We start from the raw sequence: 22,251 nt of genomic DNA, 5'->3' as shown, positions 1-22,251 counted from the left end.
TGATATGCCCGACGACGCATAGAGCATTCCTTCTCCATCGCCTGCGCGCAGTTCGTGAGCCGCCCTTCACTGGTGCGTACCCGTATCCCGCGGGACCTGGCTCTGGTTGTCAACACGTGGCGCCATTACGGCGCCTTCCTCATGGCCGCCATCGCCGGCTGGGTGGACAGTGAGTGCCAGCTGGTTCACGAGGTGGTGTTCGGGCTGTCGGGCGCTAGTCGCCTCACCACCAGGGTGCTGGGTGCCAGGCTCGGTGAGTGGGTCCCCATCCTTCGCCTTCTTTCCACCGTCTCTTCGTCCGTCTGTTCATCCGTCTCTTCGTTCAACTCTTCATCCGTCTTTTCTTCCGAATTTTCGTTCCTCTCTTCGCCCGCCTCTTCGTTCTTCTCCATCCGTCTCTCCACCTGTTTCTCCATTCGTCTCTTCGTCTCTTTTCATCCGCCTTTTTGTTCGTCTTTTCGTCCATCTCGTCGTCCGCCTTTTCGTCCGTCTCTTCGTCCGTCTGTTCATCCGTCTCTTCGCTCAACTCTTCGTCCGTCTTTTCTTCCGCATTTTCATTCCTCTCTTCGCCCGCCTCTTCGTTCTTCTCCATCTGTTTCTTCATCCGTCTCTTCGTCTCTCTTCATCCGCCTTTTTGTTCGTCTTTTCGTCCATCTCGTCGTCCGCCTTTTCGTCCGTCTCTTAGTCCGTCTGTTCATCCGTCTCTTCGCTCAACTCTTCGTCCGTCTTTTCTTCCGCATTTTCATTCCTCTCTTCGCCCGCCTCTTCGTTCTTCTCCATCTGTTTCTTCATCCGTCTCTTCGTCTCTCTTCATCCGCCTTTTTGTTCGTCTTTTCGTCCATCTCGTCGTCCGCCTTTTCGTCCGTCTCTTCGTCCGTCTGTTCATCCGTCTCTTCGCTCAACTCTTCGTCCGTCTTTTCTTCCGCATTTTCATTCCTCTCTTCGCCCGCCTCTTCGTTCTTCTCCATCTGTTTCTTCATCCGTCTCTTCGTCTCTCTTCATCCGCCTTTTTGTTCGTCTTTTCGTCCATCTCGTCGTCCGCCTTTTCGTCCGTCTCTTCGTCCGTCTGTTCATCCGTCTCTTCGCTCAACTCTTCGTCCGTCTTTTCTTCCGCATTTTCATTCCTCTCTTCGCCCGCCTCTTTGTTCTTCTCCATCCGTCTCTCCACCTGTTTCTTCATCCGTCTCTTCGTCTCTCTTCATCCACCTTTTTGTTCGTCTTTTCGTCCATCTCGTCGTCCGCCTTTTCGTCCGTCTCTTCGTCCGTCTGTTCATCCGTCTCTTCGCTCAACTCTTCGTCCGTCTTTTCTTCCGCATTTTCATTCCTCTATTCGCCCGCCTCTTCGTCCTTCTCCATCTGTTTCTTCACCCGCCTTTTTGTTCGTCTTTTCGTCCATCTCGTCGTCTGTCTCTTCGTCCGTCGGTTCATCCGTCTCTTCGCTCAACTCTTCGTCCGTCTTTTCTTCCGCATTTTCATTCCTCTCTTCGCCCGCCTCTTCGTTCTTCTCCATCTGTTTCTTCATCCGTCTCTTCGTCTCTCTTCATCCGCCTTTTTGTTCGTCTTTTCGTCCATCTCGTCGTCCGCCTTTTCGTCCGTCTCTTAGTCCGTCTGTTCATCCGTCTCTTCGCTCAACTCTTCGTCCGTCTTTTCTTCCGCATTTTCATTCCTCTCTTCGCCCGCCTCTTCGTTCTTCTCCATCTGTTTCTTCATCCGTCTCTTCGTCTCTCTTCATCCGCCTTTTTGTTCGTCTTTTCGTCCATCTTGTCGTCCGCCTTTTCGTCCGTCTCTTCGTCCGTCTGTTCATCCGTCTCTTCGCTCAACTCTTCGTCCGTCTTTTCTTCCGCATTTTCATTCCTCTCTTCGCCCGCCTCTTCGTTCTTCTCCATCTGTTTCTTCATCCGTCTCTTCGTCTCTCTTCATCCGCCTTTTTGTTCGTCTTTTCGTCCATCTCGTCGTCCGCCTTTTCGTCCGTCTCTTAGTCCGTCTGTTCATCCGTCTCTTCGCTCAACTCTTCGTCCGTCTTTTCTTCCGCATTTTCATTCCTCTCTTCGCCCGCCTCTTCGTTCTTCTCCATCTGTTTCTTCATCCGTCTCTTCGTCTCTCTTCATCCGCCTTTTTGTTCGTCTTTTCGTCCATCTCGTCGTCCGCCTTTTCGTCCGTCTCTTCGTCCGTCTGTTCATCCGTCTCTTCGCTCAACTCTTCGTCCGTCTTTTCTTCCGCATTTTCATTCCTCTCTTCGCCCGCCTCTTCGTTCTTCTCCATCTGTTTCTTCATCCGTCTCTTCGTCTCTCTTCATCCGCCTTTTTGTTCGTCTTTTCGTCCATCTCGTCGTCCGCCTTTTCGTCCGTCTCTTCGTCCGTCTGTTCATCCGTCTCTTCGCTCAACTCTTCGTCCGTCTTTTCTTCCGCATTTTCATTCCTCTCTTCGCCCGCCTCTTTGTTCTTCTCCATCCGTCTCTCCACCTGTTTCTTCATCCGTCTCTTCGTCTCTCTTCATCCACCTTTTTGTTCGTCTTTTCGTCCATCTCGTCGTCCGCCTTTTCGTCCGTCTCTTCGTCCGTCTGTTCATCCGTCTCTTCGCTCAACTCTTCGTCCGTCTTTTCTTCCGCATTTTCATTCCTCTATTCGCCCGCCTCTTCGTCCTTCTCCATCTGTTTCTTCACCCGCCTTTTTGTTCGTCTTTTCGTCCATCTCGTCGTCTGTCTCTTCGTCCGTCGGTTCATCCGTCTCTTCGCTCAACTCTTCGTCCGTCTTTTCTTCCGCATTTTCATTCCTCTCTTCGCCCGCCTCTTCGTTCTTCTCCATCTGTTTCTTCATCCGTCTCTTCGTCTCTCTTCATCCGCCTTTTTGTTCGTCTTTTCGTCCATCTCGTCGTCCGCCTTTTCGTCCGTCTCTTAGTCCGTCTGTTCATCCGTCTCTTCGCTCAACTCTTCGTCCGTCTTTTCTTCCGCATTTTCATTCCTCTCTTCGCCCGCCTCTTCGTTCTTCTCCATCTGTTTCTTCATCCGTCTCTTCGTCTCTCTTCATCCGCCTTTTTGTTCGTCTTTTCGTCCATCTTGTCGTCCGCCTTTTCGTCCGTCTCTTCGTCCGTCTGTTCATCCGTCTCTTCGCTCAACTCTTCGTCCGTCTTTTCTTCCGCATTTTCATTCCTCTCTTCGCCCGCCTCTTCGTTCTTCTCCATCTGTTTCTTCATCCGTCTCTTCGTCTCTCTTCATCCGCCTTTTTGTTCGTCTTTTCGTCCATCTCGTCGTCCGCCTTTTCGTCCGTCTCTTCGTCCGTCTGTTCATCCGTCTCTTCGCTCAACTCTTCGTCCGTCTTTTCTTCCGCATTTTCATTCCTCTCTTCGCCCGCCTCTTCGTTCTTCTCCATCTGTTTCTTCATCCGTCTCTTCGTCTCTCTTCATCCGCCTTTTTGTTCGTCTTTTCGTCCATCTCGTCGTCCGCCTTTTCGTCCGTCTCTTCGTCCGTCTGTTCATCCGTCTCTTCGCTCAACTCTTCGTCCGTCTTTTCTTCCGCATTTTCATTCCTCTCTTCGCCCGCCTCTTCGTTCTTCTCCATCTGTTTCTTCATCCGTCTATTCGTCTCTCTTCATCCGCCTTTTTGTTCGTCTTTTCGTCCATCTCGTCGTCCGCCTTTTCGTCCGTCTCTCCGTCCGTATCTTCGTGTGCATTCTGCGGGGCCTTCTGGGGCCCAAGCAGAATAGTTCGTAATACTCGTACAATACGAAAAACAGATGTCTACGAAACAAATGCAAAAATGTGTGTGAAACATTTGCTAAAAACTTTGGACCTTCATTGTAATGCTACGTCACCAATTTAACTCCTTTTTTCTCGTTTCTGCAACAAGCTGGTCTAGTAATACGGCTGGTTGTTTTGAGTCACAGACGGCAGTTTAGTCTACCTTCCTGCCAGAGTGCACTGAAGATGATATTCGTTATTTTTTTAACTGCATACAGTGGAAGTCAGATGGACTAGATGGCGTGTCTGCGGACGTTCTTTGCAGAAAATTCGAGGCCATGAAGGCTGTTCTTTTAAAAATCGTAAATAACGTGATAGCGACACAAATCATGCTACCTGGTCTAAAGAGAGCCCTTGTAGTTGCCACTTTACAAAAGCGGGCATGTTAACACTGTCACAAACTAAAAACTTATTTCGATACTTCCATGCATTGCTGTGGTACCTGAAAAGCATATCTACCATGTAATGCAAAGCTTCATCGATGCACATAACATCTTATGGCCTAACCAATATGAATTGATCTGCTGGCGTGGCATTAGATTAGCGTTCGATGGAGTAACTAATTTCGTTAACAATACACTTGAAAACAGCGAATTTGCTTGCGCATTGTTTTTAGATGTATCAGAAGGTTTTGATTCGGTGAAACGCGATGAATTACTCCGTAATCTTCATAGCTATGGCTTCCGAGCGCTTTTCTTATCTTTCCTCGATTATTATTTGCATCGAAATATTAAAAGCAGTTGGGCAGTAGAATTCCCCAGGAATCGATTTTAGCGCTCCTCTTACCTTGTATGTTAACGATCTCAGTAACGCCATTTTTTATAGCTGGGTTTTTCAGAACTCAGATGACACGCTTTTAGTATCCCGTCACGCTAATTACGATCAACCCGTGACTGAATTACAAATTCATTCTGTGAATGTCACGAGTTTTTACTGCAAAAATTTAATTTCTATCAATCGAAATAAAACTAAATTGGTATGTTTCCACAATCCCCAGAAACTTATTCCTGTCCCCACCACGGTGTTTCTTCATTCTCCTAAGTGCAACAATTGAGCCTGCTGTCCTGTTCCGTAGCTTACAAGTGTCACTGACGTAGGAGTTCATTTCTATTCCAGCATGTCTTGGAACAGTTATTTGGCTAACGTTTGTGAGCGGCTGCGCAAAGTAACATGTCTGCATTATACTTCATTAAAGCATTATGCCCAATTTATATAACGAAAATGATAGCACATGCATTAACATACAGTGTGTTGTGCTATGGACTTTGTTAATAAGGTTGACTGCTTACTAAAATCTATAATTCGGGCTGTGATTTGTGCTGCGCCAATTACTAACAATTCCAGTATGTTCTTAAGCTCTCGTATATGCCTTCGTACACGTTGTTACTTAAAGAAAGAGCTATCCTTAAGTATCTGTGGACTAAAGAATTCTGCCTCCCATATGTCCCCTGCTCGAGCATTACTTCCGCGGGATCGTTTCATTTTGTCTAGAGTGCGCACTGACAGAGTGAACGCGTGCTTTCTAAGCGTTAAGTGTTCTGAATGACTCGCTTGTCACTGCTTTCTCTTCAGACAGTGGCAAAGACGTGAAACCTATTATCGTAGATATGTACGCTTGATTTCTTTTTCCCCTCCATTTTGCTTCCTGTTGATTCCATAGTTTCACTTTGCTTATTTTTCAGGATGTTAGCTGGCAGTGGTGTATGCTCTGACTTCTCCCATGCTGCCGTGCACTGCCCCACAAGCACTCTATTGGCCTGGGCACGGCCGTGTGCAAGCACCCTGGCATACTAAATTATGTATTTCATGAAATATTAGGTTTTCAAGCGCCGTGTCTGAAATACTGTATTCAGCCTTTTCTTTCATTCAGCGTCCGCGTCATATTTTTTCGAGAAACGTCGCTTGAAGTACTGTGTCAACATTGCTATCCCTATTACGCAGTTAAGGAAAGCGAAATCGCTCAAAGCGGTCACCTGCAAAGGCATAGTTATTCCTAGCAATCTGAAACCGCGAAAACGCGCCACTTGGTAGACTACCCTATTTGGGAGCCCGTGTATTACGATATGTTACACGGAATCTCCTGTAATTTAGAAAGGCGCGGCTGAAAGGTTCGAGATTTATACCGGTAGCTCCAGCTTGCTTTGTGCAGTGGTAAAACTGCTTTCATTGGCTGCAACATGTTACAAACAATAAATACACAAAATGCCCCCCCCCCCCCCAGCCTTCGTCGTTGTGAGGAATGCTTCATTTTATTTTTTATTTTTTATTCTTCAGTTTGACCCGCCGCGGTGGCTCAGTGGTTAGCGCGCTCGGCTACTGATCCGGAGTTCCCGGGTTTGAACCCGACCGCGGTGGCTGCGTTTTTATAGAGGCAAAACGCTAAGGCGCCCGGTGTGCTGTGCGATGTCAGTGCACGTTAAAGATCACCACGTGGTCTAAATTATTCCGGAGCCCTCCACTACGGCACCTCTTTTTTCCTTTCTTCTTTCACTCCCTCCCTTATGCCTTCCCTTACGGCGCGGTTCAGGTGTCCAACGATATATGAGACAGATACTGCGCCATTTCCTTTCCCCAAAAACCAATTTAAAAAAAAATCTTCAGTTCAAGGTATAGTTGCTGCTCAAGCGCACGATTAGTTTTCCGTGCGTGAAAATTCGGCTGCTTTCACAGGAAATATTTTTTTTTGGCCGCAGCAATTTTGAAATGTCCCGGAACCGCTATTGATGCACGCACTAAGAACGAACATGCATCTCTGGCGCAGGGTGCAATCGGCGCGAGGAACTGGCGCTGCGCCAATTCGTGCACTCAGTGTACCTGTGCGAGTCGAGCCCCGAGGACGTCACCGGCTGGCTGCACAGACTGCTGCAGCCCTGGCCGCTCATCTTCCGCGCCAAGATGCTGTTCATCATCTACGGGCCTTGCTGCCATCGTGAGTCCACACCCCCACGCTGTACGTAGACCGAACCTTTCCTATGCCGCCATCACAGCGCAGAGAACCCTTTGCCTCTATTCGCGGGAAGCGGGTGCTGGACTCACAGTAACTCCGAACGACAAACAGAGGTCCGAAGGCGCAGAGTTCATTGAAGCGTTTGTTTCTTCGTCAAAATGCCGCCAGTGCAACATTAAAAACACCGCACAGTTTCAAAGGGGCAGTGTGAACACGCGGAAGGGCAGCATTCGGATACTCCATCATGACGTAACGCCGAACCTGCTGTTACAAAAAATCAGTCTGCCTTTCAGTACCAATATATAATTACGCTTCAAGACGAGATGCCCACCAGGTCATGGTGCGCACACTGCTCGCATACCAAGCCTCGATGAGCTGAAGAAAGGGAGTGTCGCGCCGCAGTACCGCGCAGGGTTTGCTGGCTCGAGCGGTCCGAGGGGCTGTAATTGATTCATGCGTTTCCTCCTGGCTTATGTGCGCGCAGATTCCTCGTGGTAAGCGCGCTTGCTCCGACGCTCATAGAATCAGCTTCCACGCAAGCCGCTCTCCTCAGCCTTCTCTTCAAGCCCGCGTCGCCTTTTCCTTCGCCTAGGGAGGGGAGGAGAGATGCCAGCTAGGGAGGGGAGGAGAGATGCTAAGTCACCGCTTTGCTGTCGCCGAGCTTCGACGCGGGTCACGATGCTAATGTGCATTCCGGGCACCGATGTTTCGCTGAGGAGGGCCTCCCGTGGATTTTGCCGCCTGTCGCGGCCTTTTAGGTAGATGCGTTTCGCAATATATGTAGTACCTGTAATAGTTGTAGGCTTATAGGAAGCGCAGAGGAGAAAATGATAGATGTAGTGATATTAAGAGATAGAAGAAAAGAAAGAGACAAAGAAAATAGAAGGCAACGTATGGCACGGTATGGTATCGTACGGTACGGTATGGTGCGGTATGAATTGGTTTGGTTTATGGGGTTTAAAGTCCCAAAGCGACTCGGGCTATGAGGGACGCCGTAGTGAAGGTCTTCAGAAATTTCGACCATCTGGCGTTCTTTAACGTGCACTGACATCGCACAGTACACGGGCCTCTAAAATTTCGCCTCCATCGAAATTCGACCGCCGCGGCCGAGATCGCACCCGCGTGTTCCGGATGATCAGCCAGCGTCATAACCACTGAGCCACCGCGGCGGTACGGTATGATAAGGTATGGTACGATATGGTATGACATGGTACAGTATGGTATGGTACGGCTCGGTGGTATGGTAAGGCACGCTATAGCACAGTACGATAAAGTACGGTACGGCGCGGCACGGCAGGCACGTAGCCAGAATTTTTTTCCGGAAGGGCCCAAAGGCATTTCTTCTAGCTGGCGGGGAGGGGGGAGAGATGCCGTAAGCTGGGGCTGAGCACTGCCAAGTGAGCAGAGAGAGTCGAACTTGATTTCGGTGTGTGTGTGTGTGTGTTGGGGGGGAGGGGGGACACGTATCCCCCTTGGATACGGGCTTGCGGTACGGTACAATATTGTATGGTATAATATAGTATGTGGTTTTTAACGTCCCAAGCTACACATGAGCTATGAGGGACGCCATAGTAGAGGGTCCTAGATTAATTTCACTGACAGCGCATGCAGAGCACATGGCGTAGTTTTTGCTTTTCGCTTCCACAAGAATGCAACCATCGCAGCCAGGATTCCATCCCGCCAACTTGCACTCAGCAGCCGATCACCGTAGCCACTAAGCCAGCACGGAGGTGACGGTAATGACATCTATCGGAAATAAAGAATGGACTTGGGCAGAGCATGTAGCAAGGAGAACGTGGCTCATGTTTCTTTTGCGGTATACCAGTGCGGATTCAAAATGAAAGGGAAACGATAGGGGAAGACAGCAGAGGCGGGTGGGGAGATGTGATAACGAGCTTTGCAAGGATGCAGTGACCGAAGCTGAGCCGACTGGAGGTCAGAAGAAGAGGTCTTGTCTTACAAACGAACATAGCCGGACTGCTGCTGATGGTTATTACGGTGGTGGTGACAGCGATGACGACTAGAGGAGAAAAGCAGCAGGGGTAGCGTGCTGAGATTATGACGATGATGAGTGAAAACATTTGTTGAGTCTAATAAAGAGAAGTTTGCTCGGACCAGGACGGGCCCTGAGTCCGGGGATCCTGCAGCGGCTGCCGTCAGCCTGGAGGCTGGTTCATCAGCTTGCGCTGGTTACCCTCCATTCTCATTTCGCATCGGGCTGAAATGAGGATAGAGGGGCTGCAGGCTTTGGTTGGCTCTTTACAGTGTGGAGACTTGTTAATGTGCCGGTCAGTTGCTGCAAGCCGGCGTCACCGGTGAGCTCGGCCTGCGCGTATACCCAAAGTGGGTCGCTGGCGCAGTCGAGGTGATGTGGGAGCTGCCATCGCTGCCTGCGTCGGCTGCCAGCGTGCCGGTGCTCAGCGTCGCGCTGCAGCAGATGGGCTCCGCGTTGCGCGGCCTCTTCGAGTACGGGGCCGGATGGACCACCGACGACATCATCACCATCATCGAGGAGCTGTTCGGTGAGCATGCACACCTTTGGCCGTTCGGTGCTCTCCTGTGGGTCGTGAGGTGTTGCTGCAGCACTATTAGGAGCTGGAGCTCCTGCAAATGCAATGTTAATCAGAGGACTGTACACGCTCGGGAATCCGTTTTGAAACGGAGAAAAAAAATGCGAACATGGGGGGCCGCGTTTCATGAGCTGTTCATTTTAAAAAAGGCCATTTTGCATCCGTCTGGTCCCCTGCTATTGGTCACTCGAATATAACCGCGGCTTTCAAGCGTCTGTGGAAGGTGATCCTGCCATTGGGCGGTTGGCGACAGCAGCTCACCACTGGCTGCCATTGGCTGCGATATGCAGCCAACGGTGAGGTCCATACAGTCGCCTTCTATACCAACGACCGGTTCGCTTTACACGGACGCTTGAAAGCCGCGGGTATATCCGAGTGACCAATGACAGAGGACTAGACTGACGTGAGATGGCCATTTTGAAATGGGCAGCTTACAGAACACGGCCCCAGAAAAACTTTTTAGCCACGAAGTGGTTTTAGCGCAGAGAGAGAGAGAGAGAGATAAATAACATTTATTTGCACCCGTCAAAAGTTGGATGGGTATCCGAGGCGCCGCTCGGTCCCAGCCATGTCCTCCCCCTCAGCCGTCGACCGGGATCTCTTGAATCTCAGCAGTGGCACGGGCGAGACGGATGACTTCACGTTGTTTAGTTTCGTCCTCGTTGTGAAGCAGTGCCTCCCAGGACTCATCCGTTCTATCAAGTTGTCCAAAGCTCGGACACGTCCATACCATAAGGATCATGTCCGCTATGCCCTCGCAACGTTTGCACCTGGGGCTGAAAATCTGCGGGTGCCACTTGCTATAAAGCTGAGGGTTAGGGAATACTACGGTTTGTGGCTTGCGCCACGCAAGCTCTTCTTTTTTTGGTTAGCTGCTTACTTGATTTCGGAAGTACCGCTCTGCCTAATTTGTAATGGTTTAGGATTTCCTGATACGTATTAAGATCTTCATCGAACTGTAGGAAGTCCTCATCGCGCGAGGGGGACGAGGTTGTGCACAAGACGCCACTGGGATCCCGGAAAGTAGCTAATCCTCGGGCCAGTGCGTGCGTTTTCTCGTTTCCCCTCAACCCTTGGTGCGCGGGTGTCCAAATGAGCGCTACCTGTTCTGCCGGTGGTGGACTGCCGGCCAACACTCGTGCTGCTGTCGCTGAAATGCAGCCCGCGCCAAAATTTCTAATAGCTTATATAGAGTCACGATAATTTGGACCTGTTGTTGAGCTAGAGCCAGCGCAATGGCCAACTCTTCCGCCTACGTTACTGTCGAGTGCCGGGTGCTGCAGCACGCTACCGGGCCTCCGTTTTCCCTAGTTGCTATCGAAATGCACCCCGTACTGTTCGTGCATTCTGCGGCATCCGTATACAAGACATCCTGTCTGCCCTGAAAGCGGGCTTGCAACGCTACTGCTCTCTCCCTCATTCGGCTCTCATGGAGGATGGGATGCATGTTTTTGGGGAGTGGGGGTATCTTTAATTTGTCCTATAACCTGTCTAGGAACCGGGTCAGTACGTCTCGAGCACGCTCGTGGCTCGTGCCCCAGCTTCTCCAGAATGCTGCGACCAGTACGACTGCGCGGAAGTGTGATATTGCGAGGTCCTTGCAGCCTCCATGAGCTCTTCGAGGGTATTCGAGACCCCTAGACTGAAAATCTTGTCCGTGGGCGCACAGGGTGGTAAACCTAGTGCTGTTTTTATCCCTTTACGGATTAGAATGTCAAGTTTGTCCTTTTCCGCCTGGCAAAGCCGCAAATAAGGCACCACGTAGACTATCCTGTTGATTATGAAAGATTGGACTAGCCTAAGGAGGTTAGCTTCTTTCATACCCACATGTTTGGCAGCGATTCGTTTTAGGTGTCTGCAAGTTTGGCTGGTACTAGCCTCTAGTCTCTGAATCGTTTCCGAGTTCGTGCTGTTAGCCTGAATTCGTAACCCTAGAACCCTAGTGATTTCCACTGCTGGAATTACGTTACTGTTGCCCCTGAGTGTGATTCCCGCGTTATACGGTCCGTCCTGCTTTATACGCCGACGCCGTGGCGACCGCATGGGCGCGAGAAATAGCGCTTCCGATTTCTAGGCCGAGCACCTGATCCCTGTCGGTTCCAAGCATTTTTCTGTTACATCTATAGCTCTTCGAAGTGTCAGTTCAATTTGGCTGTCACTGCCCCTGCACGTCCACAGAGTCAGGTCATCTGCGTACAACGTATGGTTCAGCCCCGGAATTTCGTCCAGTTGTGCGGGGAGGCCAAGCATGGCGATATTAAACAGGGTCGGGGACTACACCGATCCCTGCGGGGTGCCCTTGTTGCCCAGTCGAATACCCGTCATTGTGTTACCCCCCATACTTATAGATGCCGTTCTGTTTGGAAGGAAATCGCTTATGTAGTTGTAGGTGCGAATACCCACGTTTAACGCAGCCGGACTCTCCATGGACGAATCCTTTACGTTGTCGAAAGCTTTCGACACGTCTAGACCAACGCTCACCCTGGTGTCTAGTGTTGAATTTTATATTATCTGTTCTTTTAGCTGCAGCATGACATCACATGCAGATAAATGCGGTCTAACTCCAATCATGGTATTTGGATATATACTATTGTCCTCAAAAAATCGGTTCAGCCGGGTCAGAATCACATGTTCCATCAGTTTGCCCGCGCACGACGTGAGCGAAATGGGACGCAAGTGCTCGAAACCCGGCTGTTTTCCCGGCTTCGGGAGGAACACAAGGTTCATGTCCTTCCACGCCGACGGGAGTCGACCGGCTTCCCAACACTCCTGCATGAAGGCTGCGAGATGTCGGATCGATGTGTCGTCCAAATTTCTTAGAATTCGGTTGCTGACCTTGTCCGGACCCGCGGCAGTCCTGGTTCTCAGTCTGTTTATTTCTGCCCGGACCTCGGCATCCGTTATCGGTTTATCTAGGTCCGGGTTTTCCTGCCCCTTGTAATCTGGTAGCGGTTTAGCCGCACCCTTCACGCAGCTCAAGTATCTGGTCCCGGACTTGGGGATATGAGAGTCTCCGCGGTCTCGTAAAATGTATGTACTAGCCGATGGAGTTGTCCTAGCCTCCTGTTTGGATTTGTTCGGATCTAGAAGATGTCGAAGCAAGTGCCGCGTACCTGCCTTCCCGATGTTCCGGTCCAGTTTGTCGCAAATGTTGTTCCAGTTTTGCCTTGTTAAAATGAGCGCGTACACTTCGATTTCCTTGTTAAACAAAGGCCAATTGTCTTCGAAAGTTCCTGTTCTTACTCCCCCTCTGCGCAATTCGCGTTTCAAGATCCTCCTTCTTGCGCCAGAGACTGACCATGTGACGATCTACTCCCTCGACTTCCTCGTCAACCTCTACCTCCTCTGCTGCCTCGCGGACCGACTGAAGGACATTTTTTACTCCGGTCATCAATGTCAGTGGCGGCCATTTCGGAAAGCCTCCCAGTTCACCGACTCCACCTTCTTGATGCGGGCAACCGGTGGTCCGTTGTCGTCTACAATTTCGATAGCATCATGATCGCTACCCAAGTTTTCGTCCGTGTTGCACCACGTGACGGAGATGTGGCCTCCGGGTACAGTTATGTCCGGGGACGTGTCTGTCGAAACATTGTTGCCCTGCCGTGTAGGTCTGAGGGGATCCGTCAGAGGCACTAGGCCATTCTGCTGAATACTAGTCCATAGTTCGCGTCCTTTTACTTGCGTGTACTTATACACCCATGCCGGGTGATGCGCGTTAAAGTCCCCGACTATCAAAAGAGGCCCCCTCCCTTCGAGATCACGCGCGCATTCGCGAAGAGTTTATCAAAGCCGCAAGGACTTTTTTCGCGTGGCGAGCTATATACAGTCAGAATGAACAGACTATTGAGTTTTCTCTTTTGCGGGACTATCTCAAGCAAAATATGGTCTATATTTGTAGTCCCGGTATCATGCTACAACGCCGTTATATTCCTTTTGACGAGAATGGCTACTCGCGTGTTGTCACCTCCTCCTACGTACGATTTGTAACTCGCCAGCTTGGCGCGCTTACCGCACTCCTGCAACGCGATTACTTCGGGTTTGTCACTGCTCATCAGAAAAGTCTGGAATACCGCGCGTTTGCGACCGAAGCCCGTACAGTTCCGCTCGCAAATGGTCTGTCTACGGTGACGCAGAGCCATTTTGAAGGTTATTAATTTCCTGATATACCCACTGAATTCTCTCGTCTCCGCTTGCCATATCGGCGCGCATCTGTTCCATAGCAGCCCTCAGGTGCCTCAAAGATGCCATAACTTGCTGTTGAAAAATCTGATCATCCTGTTCTTTTTTATTCAGTCGTCTTTCTAACCCTTGCATGCGGGTTTCAAGATCCTCCTTGGAACCTCTTTTCTTTTTTGTTGCTGGAGGACCTTCTCTAGCGAGCTCTGCCTGTTCCTTCCGCGGCAGCTCCGCCGGCTGCGTTTCAGCATTCATCGGCTGCGAAATCCTGCCTATCGGCCTAACCTTTTCCTGCAGCGCCCTAACTTGCGCTTGCAATAATCGGTTCTGGTCTTTGAGAGCCTTGGCTTCATCCGAATCCTGAGAGACACTGCCTACACAGTCCACTTTTGACGGCGCCTGCTGCTTCCTCTGCTGTGCTTCGATCGAGAGCCCTCCGTCATCGTCTTGGACGGAGGCGGCAGCAGGCGAGGAAACGAAGCGGAACGGTCTCTCGGATGGCACGTGGGTCGCTCGTGGGATCCACTGCGCCCGTCTCTGCGGCTGAAACGGACTTTCTGCCGCTTCTTGGCCTCCAACTCGGCGGCTAACTTTGCTTCCCGCTCTTTCTTGTTGATCACGTGTGCGTGCGGAAGAGCTCCTTGCAGGGCTTGTCACCCGCCAGATGGCCTTTTCTACATAGGCGACACTTGGAAACGCACTGATGATCTTCGGGCGGCGACACTACCCCACAGCCGCGACACTTTGGGTTTTCACTATCGCACACATCGGAGCGATGACCAAGTTCTCCACACCTGAAGCAGACTTCATATCTCTTTTCGAACAACCGGCAGGACATGAGCATGCCTTCAATCCTGACAAATCTTGGAACGTCAGCTTCCAGAAAGGTGATAATAATAGTGGAAGTCTTGCCCATCCGACGCACTCCAGCGACCGTTGGATTCTTCGGATCCCTTCTCAGGGCTTTGAACAACTGTTCTTCCGTGAATCTCTCATAGATCCCGTGGACTACCCCTCGTCCGCAATCCTCCGGTGCGATCATATTGGCCACAACTTCGTGTTCCTTGTAGTCGAGCTTAAAGCAACGGATTGCAGCTACCTTCACGCCTCGGTTGGAGTCCAAGGAATGAAAGAGCACCGTACCTTGCTTTCCGTTCACACACGATGGGTCCTGCTCCGACCAGCCGAGTCCGGCAGCCTTGGCGAGGGCCTGACTGATCAGTGGGCCTGACGTGCGTTTAATCGCGCCCAGACCTTGACGAGGCCTAATAATCACCTTGACACCTTCATCCGAGAATCTCGGAAGATTCATGGCGATAGATCGTTCAGCCACTTTCCTCCGAGCCGCTTTTGTAAGGCCTAACACGGCCCCACCTGCAATTCTGTCCCCGGCTTCCCCGCGTCTGAAACGGCGCGTCTCCATCTTGGCGTTCTCCTTGGAACCTTCGAGAAGCTTCCGTTGGTGTTTCGCTTCTGCCTTTCGTTGGAGCACTTCGACCCAGCTGCTGTCATAATGTTCTGGATCCAGGTCCGTACCTTCGACGGCCACCTCCATCGACATGGTGGGTTCACATAATCGGTGACTGACTGGCGGCGAAGGGGCCTCCGGGCCGGCGTCTCCAGTCGAAGTTGGGCTAGGCCTAACGGACGCCTAGCGCGTCCCAGGTGGTCCGCACAAAATCGATAACAACAGACAAACGGTTGCACTCACAGTCACAGATTTGGTATCCACATGGTCATGACGTGTTTTCACGTACAAAGGTATTATTGAATCCATTATCTGATTAACGTTTCCGGCACAATCAGACGGAATTTGCGGCGCCGACGTGAATCACATCCGCGCTTCTCGGCCCCAGGTTGCCAACCAGTAGCGTAGAACGTATTTTAAGCGCTGCTTTCGCGCGAGATACTCTCTCTCTCTCTCTCTTTATTCCGATTTCCTGGTGCACGCATGCTTTGTGCACGCATTGGTGGAGCGTCAGTGGATATAGTACTTAGGGCTTCTCCTAAGCAAGGCTGCATGGTTGGCCAGTTAGTATGACATGTCGAAGAATAATTTTACCAGCAGAAAAAAGACGTGGGACAAGAGGAGAACTACACAGGACAAGGCTGGACAAACAACTGACATCTTTATTGTGCACATTCCTTCGAGTAACCGTCACGCATGCGCCGAGCCAAAGCAGACAACCTACGCTTAATCGCCCAAAAAGTCAACCTCTTTCTTTATTAGCCCAATAGACGTAGAACTGACGCAAGCATCACCATGTTTATCTATCAGGTAGGCCTCAAGAATTTCACGTGCTTTCTTGTTTTTCCGTGGCCTAAAATTATTACATGGTTGAAAAGAGGGGAACTCTTCCCGGGGCATCTACTACAATGAAAGGCAAGATTGCTCTTCCCCACTACCAATTTTTGTTCGGTGCTTGCGCAGCCTTTCATTAATACAATCACCAGTCTGTCCTATATAACACTTTCCACACGTCAGCGGGAACAAAAATTTGTAGTGGGGAAGATGGCAACCTTGCCTTGCATTGTAGTAGATACCCCGGAAAGTGTTCTCCTCTTTTCATCCATGTAACCATTTTAGGCCACGTAAAAACAAGAAAGGCACGTGAAATTCTTGAGGCCTATCTGATAGATAAACATGGTGATGCTTGCGTCAGTTCTCCGTCTATTGGGCCGACAACGAACGAGATTGACTTTTTGGGCGATTAAGCGTAGGCTGTCTGCTTTGGCCTGGCGCATGCGTGACGGTTACTCGAAGGAATGTGCACAATAAAGATGTCAGTTGTTAGTCCAGCCTTGTCCTGTGTAGTTCTCCTCTTGTCCCTCGTCTTTTTTCGGCTGGTAAAATTCATTCTCTTCTTCAGTACCGGTCTTAACTGAACGAGCCTTCTGAGGGTTATGCTTTTAAGAGCACTGCGGCTATTGGGGCAGGCTAGCATCATGCTACAGCATGCAGCTAGGGCTGCGGGATTTGAGGCACGCAACAGACAGCATACTGTATACCCGTATATTGTGCCTGTATTCGTAGTTGCTTTATATCAACCACCGGGTCAGCAGCCGCGCCCTGATATGACATCGCACTGTATGCTACGGGGCTGCAGCGTACGGGCATATCCTAAGCCGAACTCAGGTTTCTCTGCGCCAACACGTCGTCTTACTGCGGCCATCACCTTGCATCGCATACTCAACACCTCCCAGGGCTGTACCGGGAGTGGCGGGCGCAGAACTGTGCCGAACTGCTCATCAACTGTGGCCTGGAAATCTGCGCCGCACTGCTCACGTCCAAGCTCATCAACGGGCGCGAGGCCCAAGTGGTTAGCATCATCTTCAACATGATCCTGGTGAGAGCCGTCTCTTTACTCCTCACTCCGTCCATTTTTTTTCTTCACATATACTGCATCAATAGTTGCGTGGAGTGTATTCCCTTTTGTAAATGGTGTCGCCGTTGGCGTAGTATGTCCTAACGAAAAACTCTTGCGTTTGCCTGGTGACCAATGGAAGTGTTAGTCGAGAGAAAAATCATGACGCCAACCAATAATTTATTTTTGCCCAACGTTTCGGGACCGACTCGGTCCCTACTTCAGGGGTGACTAAAGTGTGCCAGTAGCAGCAGCGGGTTGCTGCCTTCGCTCTGCCTTTGTTAGCACGTGGCGCAGTTTACTAACGTACGCGGAGGGGAGCGTTCCTGGAGTCCCATTCATCGCCACCTTTGTGAGCCGGATGTGCCGTGACTCAACATGTCGCCTCTTGAACAGGTTTGGCTCCACGGCCAAGACGCTCACCTCCTTAGCCGGAATTCATTAGCCGGATGTAATTTTTGTGTTGCCTTATTCTTAGGCGGATGTTTTTGTTTCGCCGATGTTTCGCTGCTGCTACTGGCACACTTTAGTCACCCCTGAAGAAGGGGCCGAGTTGGTCCCGAAACGCTGGGTAAAGTTAAAAATATTGGTTGGCGTCAGTTTTCTCTCAACTACCTCAAGAACCCAACCAGACGGAATTCCGTCGAAGATGTTTTCGTTCGAGTGTTAGTCAAGTGGCCTCGGGAGCGAACGCTTTCTCGAGATTATTCCTTGCGTGATGATTGCATCTAGAAAGCTCCCTGTGTGATCATGTCATCTGGAATGTTCATGCCAACTAGAATGTATTCATGTGGGATCATGTTACCAAGAACGTTCCCTATGTGATATTTGCCGTCTCGAATGTTCCCTATGCAGTGGTGGCTGTTAGGACTTCCCTGATACGGTCATGCCATGCAAGTGGGAACTCATGTGGTACAGTGTAGGACAGGAGCATCGCAACTATCATTTCTCTTTCTTTTCCCTTTGAGAAGGCAAGAAGTCAAGGAGCTTGTAGATTCTACGAAATGGTGCCTTCCTGATGCCTCGTACTCCCCGATCTTAACTGTCCCACGCTAAGTACACCTCACGAGCGTGACAAGCAAGATGAAGTTCACAGACAGGGAGGAAATGTCGACTGTACACAGCGTGTATCAACGTGGTTAGACGAGGAAAACTTTAGCGCATTTGGGTATCAAGTGGAAGTAGTTGTATGTTAAATACAAAAAGTTGTGCTCCGTCTGTGTCCTGCTTTCTTCCTGTTGTGTTTTTCTAATGTCATCATCATCATCAGCCTTACTACACCCACTACTGGGCAAAGGCCTCTTCAAAGCCCCTCCAGTTAACCCTATCCTTTGCCATCTGCATCCACCCTTTGCCTGCAAACTTCTTAATCTCATCCGCCCACCTAACCTTCTGCCGCCTCCTGCTACGCTTACTTTCTCTTCGAATCCACTCCGTTACCTTTAAGGAGCAGTGGTTATCTTGCCTTCGCATTACATGCCCTGCCCAAGCCCACTTCTTTCTCTTGATTTCGACTAGGATGTCATTAACCCGTGTTTGTTCCCTCACCCACTCTGCCCGCTTCCGGTCTCGTAACGTTACACCTATCATTTTTCTTTCCATGGCTGGCTGGGTTGTCCTTAACTTGAGCTGAACTCTTTTCGTTAGCCTCCACGTTTCTGCCCCGTAGGTGAGCACCGGTAAGATACAGCTGTACACTTTTCTCTAATGTACTCAGCTCAGAACAGCCAAGATGATGAGGAGAAAACTGGCCCAATTTGCCAACCTGTTGAGTGGACCCTCTCACAAGCCGCCGAGGGCAGCAGTGTCGATGACTTCAAGTCGAGGCGCTTCCGGCTCCGACAGTGGTTTGCGCCTCAACGCGAGCTCCGTTCCGGACCAAGATTTTCCTATTTATTATGCCTCGTTTCTATCCCGATGCTTTCTTTTCTCCTTTCGATGACGTGTAGGCTTCACCAACAGGTGTGGTGGGATGACTGCGTGGTGAAATATACGTGCTAAATACGCCTCCGCGTTTAATTCGTTCGCCTGTTTTAAGGCGAAAGCCTTTAATGACTCATGTTCGCTGTCCGTCCGTCCGTCGGTCTGTTACGATAAGAAAAAAAAAAACCTTTGTGCACGATGGGATTCGAACCACCATCCTTTCGTTCTGCAGCCGAGCGTGCTAATGACTACGCTGCTTCCTGCCAACGCATATGTAGTTCTCCTTGTCTAGGACGCTGGAGAGTGCTTGCAGAAAAGCGTCGTATAAAACGGATGCCTCCCAAACGCCCTCCAGTGTCTCCAGCATTTAATGTTCACAAACAATTGTGTACTTAATTAACATTGTGTACTTAACATCTTAACCACACATCAGTGACACAAGCAGCAACACTGCGCACAGCACCGCAACAAAGTGCCCCCCTGAATTTTTGTCGATTTTGCCTACTCGACAGTAGAGTTTGCGCAGGTACAATAGAGGCAGTTGAAATGATTATTTGTGGCAGCTGTCATTTATGTTATTAGCGAGCTATAGACGGCTATTATTTGCCCTTGTTTTGAAAGCAATGACGTGACGAAGGTCACTTTTTTTTACTATCAGGAGCTACTTCAAAAAAGAAAAGGTGCCAACATTTCTTCAACTTTTCACCTCTCGTCTCCAAGTTCCGCTGCTGTGGGTGTACCTGTAAACCTTTTTTGATACGCGCTGTTTGAGTCTGGCCATTTTGGTTGGCTAGGCTTGTACGCGCACGTGTGGCCAGCACATCGCAAGTTGTTTTCACCCGCAATGAGTGAAGCGCCACCATCAGCGGGTGAGAACCTACTAGGTTGACCGTAAATATTGTCTTATTCATATTTTATTTCTTTTTTTTTTTCACTTGAGCTCTCGGCTCCCCTCCTCACTCTCTATATTCTGTTCCGAGAAGGTAGCTTCACTGCCTGCAGCCTTTTGATGAGGAGAAGCCAGCCTTTTTTCCGCTATTCTGGAGGAGGAAATCCAGCACACTAGTGAGTGATGAGCATGCCGTTGGCTTGACGGAGAAGGGCAAGGTGATCGTCCCGTTGGACGGACTCCAGCCAGGCACGCCAGGTAGGTAGATAAGGGTAAAGATTACAGGGGTATGACAAGCGACGGGGCTTTAGATGAGACAGTGCTCCAAATTAGAGTGTAGCGAGGCGCATTCCCGGCATGAATGGTTTTGAACGGAGGCGACACAGGTGTAGACGTGCAGTGGTGGTGAGGGTGTTCGTCTGAACTGCTAGAATGATGTGTGGTTGTTGTAAGGAGAGTTCGAGCTGTCAGCGCTGTCAACTCCTTTCGCGCAGGTGGTGAACCGCTCCAACATGGCGCCGACACTGGTCGTGGACGTGGTGCAGACAGTGAGCCACGCTGTTTGTTCCGTGAACTTCCTCGCGGCTCTTCCAAATCTCTCCCACATGCTGCTAATGGAGGCGCGGAGCTACTACGCAGGAGGTGACTCGCTATGGTCCTTCTCGGGGATTTCCTTTTTCAGTGGGTTCTGGCACAAAAACGTCAGGTGTATCTCGTCTCGACCACGGGTGAAGCGGTACAAGACGATGAAACCACCCAGTACGACGGCGCCTTGCATGCCTTCTTACCATCTCTCCTTGCTGTATTCCTGTAGAGGTGGCGCTTGCTTGCAACGCGGTCGCCATGGAAAGAGAGAATGCACGTGGCGAGATAGTCTGGCAGTTCTTGCCACCTGTATAGTGCCTGCAAATCCGCGTCCAGGCTTCTTCTCCTTCAGGATCATTTTTGGAGACGTTGCGAAAAGATTGAGTAGTAGTACCTTAGTGGCATTCAACGCATTTCCGCTGGCATTGAAGTCTGGCGCTGTACAAGTTTCGACTCCCTCAGTGCATGGGGCAGTTTCAGCCCTGGTTTCTTGCTACGTAAGGAGCTTTCGAGAGACCACAGGAAAGCAATGACCGAGCCCAACAGTCGCGCGTGGGCGTGTGTGTGTGTGTGTGCGGAGCTGCCTATCAAGCAGCCGAGGTGACATGCCGGACATGCCTTGCCTGTACCACGTTTTTGGCTCATTTCGATTAACTGACGCCGCATCCTCTCTCCTTGGGCCATCGGTACACTGCAGGTGAACTTGCAGGCGAACTGCAGCTCTACCGCGCCCTGATGTCCTTCTGCGCGGCGATGCTGCGGAGGGCCTGCGTGTCGTCGCTATGCGGGGTCCCCTGAATGCAGCAACCGTGTCTCAAGCAACCGTGTCTTCGGAGGACTCTTACTACATAGTTCTGTGGTCTCCTTCTTTCTGACTACTGCCATTTCGTCACGTTTCTTGTGGTCCATTCGACTCTTAGGACTTCGTTATAAGTTATTTAGTTCAGCGTTATTCCTGGTTCATCACTTGTCTGAATTTGTTGTATGTTCTTTATCACTTCTGAGATTTCGCTGCGTCCGTTTATACGACCCTAACGACTTTGTAATGTGTCAGTTTATGTGACTCATAACACTTCGTTGTATGTTATCTGTTTATTAGTTACGACTCTCTTGTGATTTTTTTATGTGTCTCGTTATACTTCGTATTGAACAGCGCGAAAAACGACGCGGACGGAATAAGTACAACGACACCAGCGCTGCACTTGTTCCGTCCTCGCCGTTTCTCGCGCTGTTCAATATGGATAATAACCAACTCAGCTACCTTTCTGTTCTAATCGTTACGCTTTGTTTTGTGCTCTCTGTTTGTTAGTTACGACCTCGTCGCGTGTATGTCTATTTATCTTATCTCTGAGGCTTCTTTCTGTGCTCTTTATTGGCCTGAGCGGCGGTTAAGAGAGTCATCGACTGGGTGCTTATGTCAAGGAATCAACTTTGCTGGCAAAGCGAGTAATCGAGTAAGCGAGTCGTCGCTTACTCAGACGTCGATTAAATAGGTAAAATTTTTGTTAACTGTTATTTTTGTTGACTTAGAGTACAAATGTGTACTGCGCACACTGAGGCACTGAACAAGATGCCAACGTTTGCGCGCGGAAACCACTCCGAAGTTCCTGCTGTTATGTCGGGTGTACAAAGAGCACAGTGTGTGTACAAACGTCCCGGAGTCGGACTGCGTTATTCTAGTCACTCTTATGTGCACGTTTAAGTGCTGATAGCGACGCCAAAGTACGCACAAGTTCAACGCGAGGGATGTTTTTCTTCTCTTTTTTCCTTCTTTGAATGCGCATTCCTCCGTTGGCGAATGTGATTGTTGTTGCCTTGCATACCATCTGTCATTCTCATGCTATTTGAACGTTCTGGACAACTTCAAGACAAGGAATAAATATCAATATGGAGTCGTCAAGGCAGTCTCTTATTTCTTTATCAGTGGCACCGTCATGCAGCTCCAAAGTTGCTATACCGTTACAAATCGCCGGCACAGTCAGCTGCGCACAGCGTGGCAAAACTGTATCCCAAAGGGAGAGGATGCATGATGTGCGTAACTGCGCTTAGCTGTTCTTCGTT

General features: G+C 50.1%; 1 protein-coding gene across 1 annotated transcript in view; it reads left to right on the top strand.

Annotated features, from left to right (window-relative positions):
* Positions 1 to 22,046, top strand: part of LOC144127489 (F-box only protein 47-like) — a 62,250-nt gene extending 40,204 nt beyond the window's left edge. Inside the window, exons 5-10 of the mRNA XM_077660481.1 lie at positions 52 to 253; positions 6,497 to 6,685; positions 9,043 to 9,204; positions 16,633 to 16,775; positions 20,100 to 20,247; positions 20,888 to 22,046. Of these exons, the coding sequence (XP_077516607.1) occupies positions 52 to 253; positions 6,497 to 6,685; positions 9,043 to 9,204; positions 16,633 to 16,775; positions 20,100 to 20,247; positions 20,888 to 20,988 (945 nt within the window). The 3' untranslated portion in view covers positions 20,989 to 22,046. The remainder of the gene's footprint in view (positions 1 to 51; positions 254 to 6,496; positions 6,686 to 9,042; positions 9,205 to 16,632; positions 16,776 to 20,099; positions 20,248 to 20,887) is intronic.
* Positions 22,047 to 22,251: the final 205 nt, after the last annotated feature.

The sequence above is a fragment of the Amblyomma americanum genome, chromosome 4 (assembly GCF_052857255.1).
Source record: "Amblyomma americanum isolate KBUSLIRL-KWMA chromosome 4, ASM5285725v1, whole genome shotgun sequence".
NCBI lineage: Eukaryota > Metazoa > Arthropoda > Arachnida > Ixodida > Ixodidae > Amblyomma > Amblyomma americanum.
Note: the sequence above shows the minus strand (reverse complement) of the source record. Positions and strands in the feature narration are given on the sequence as shown.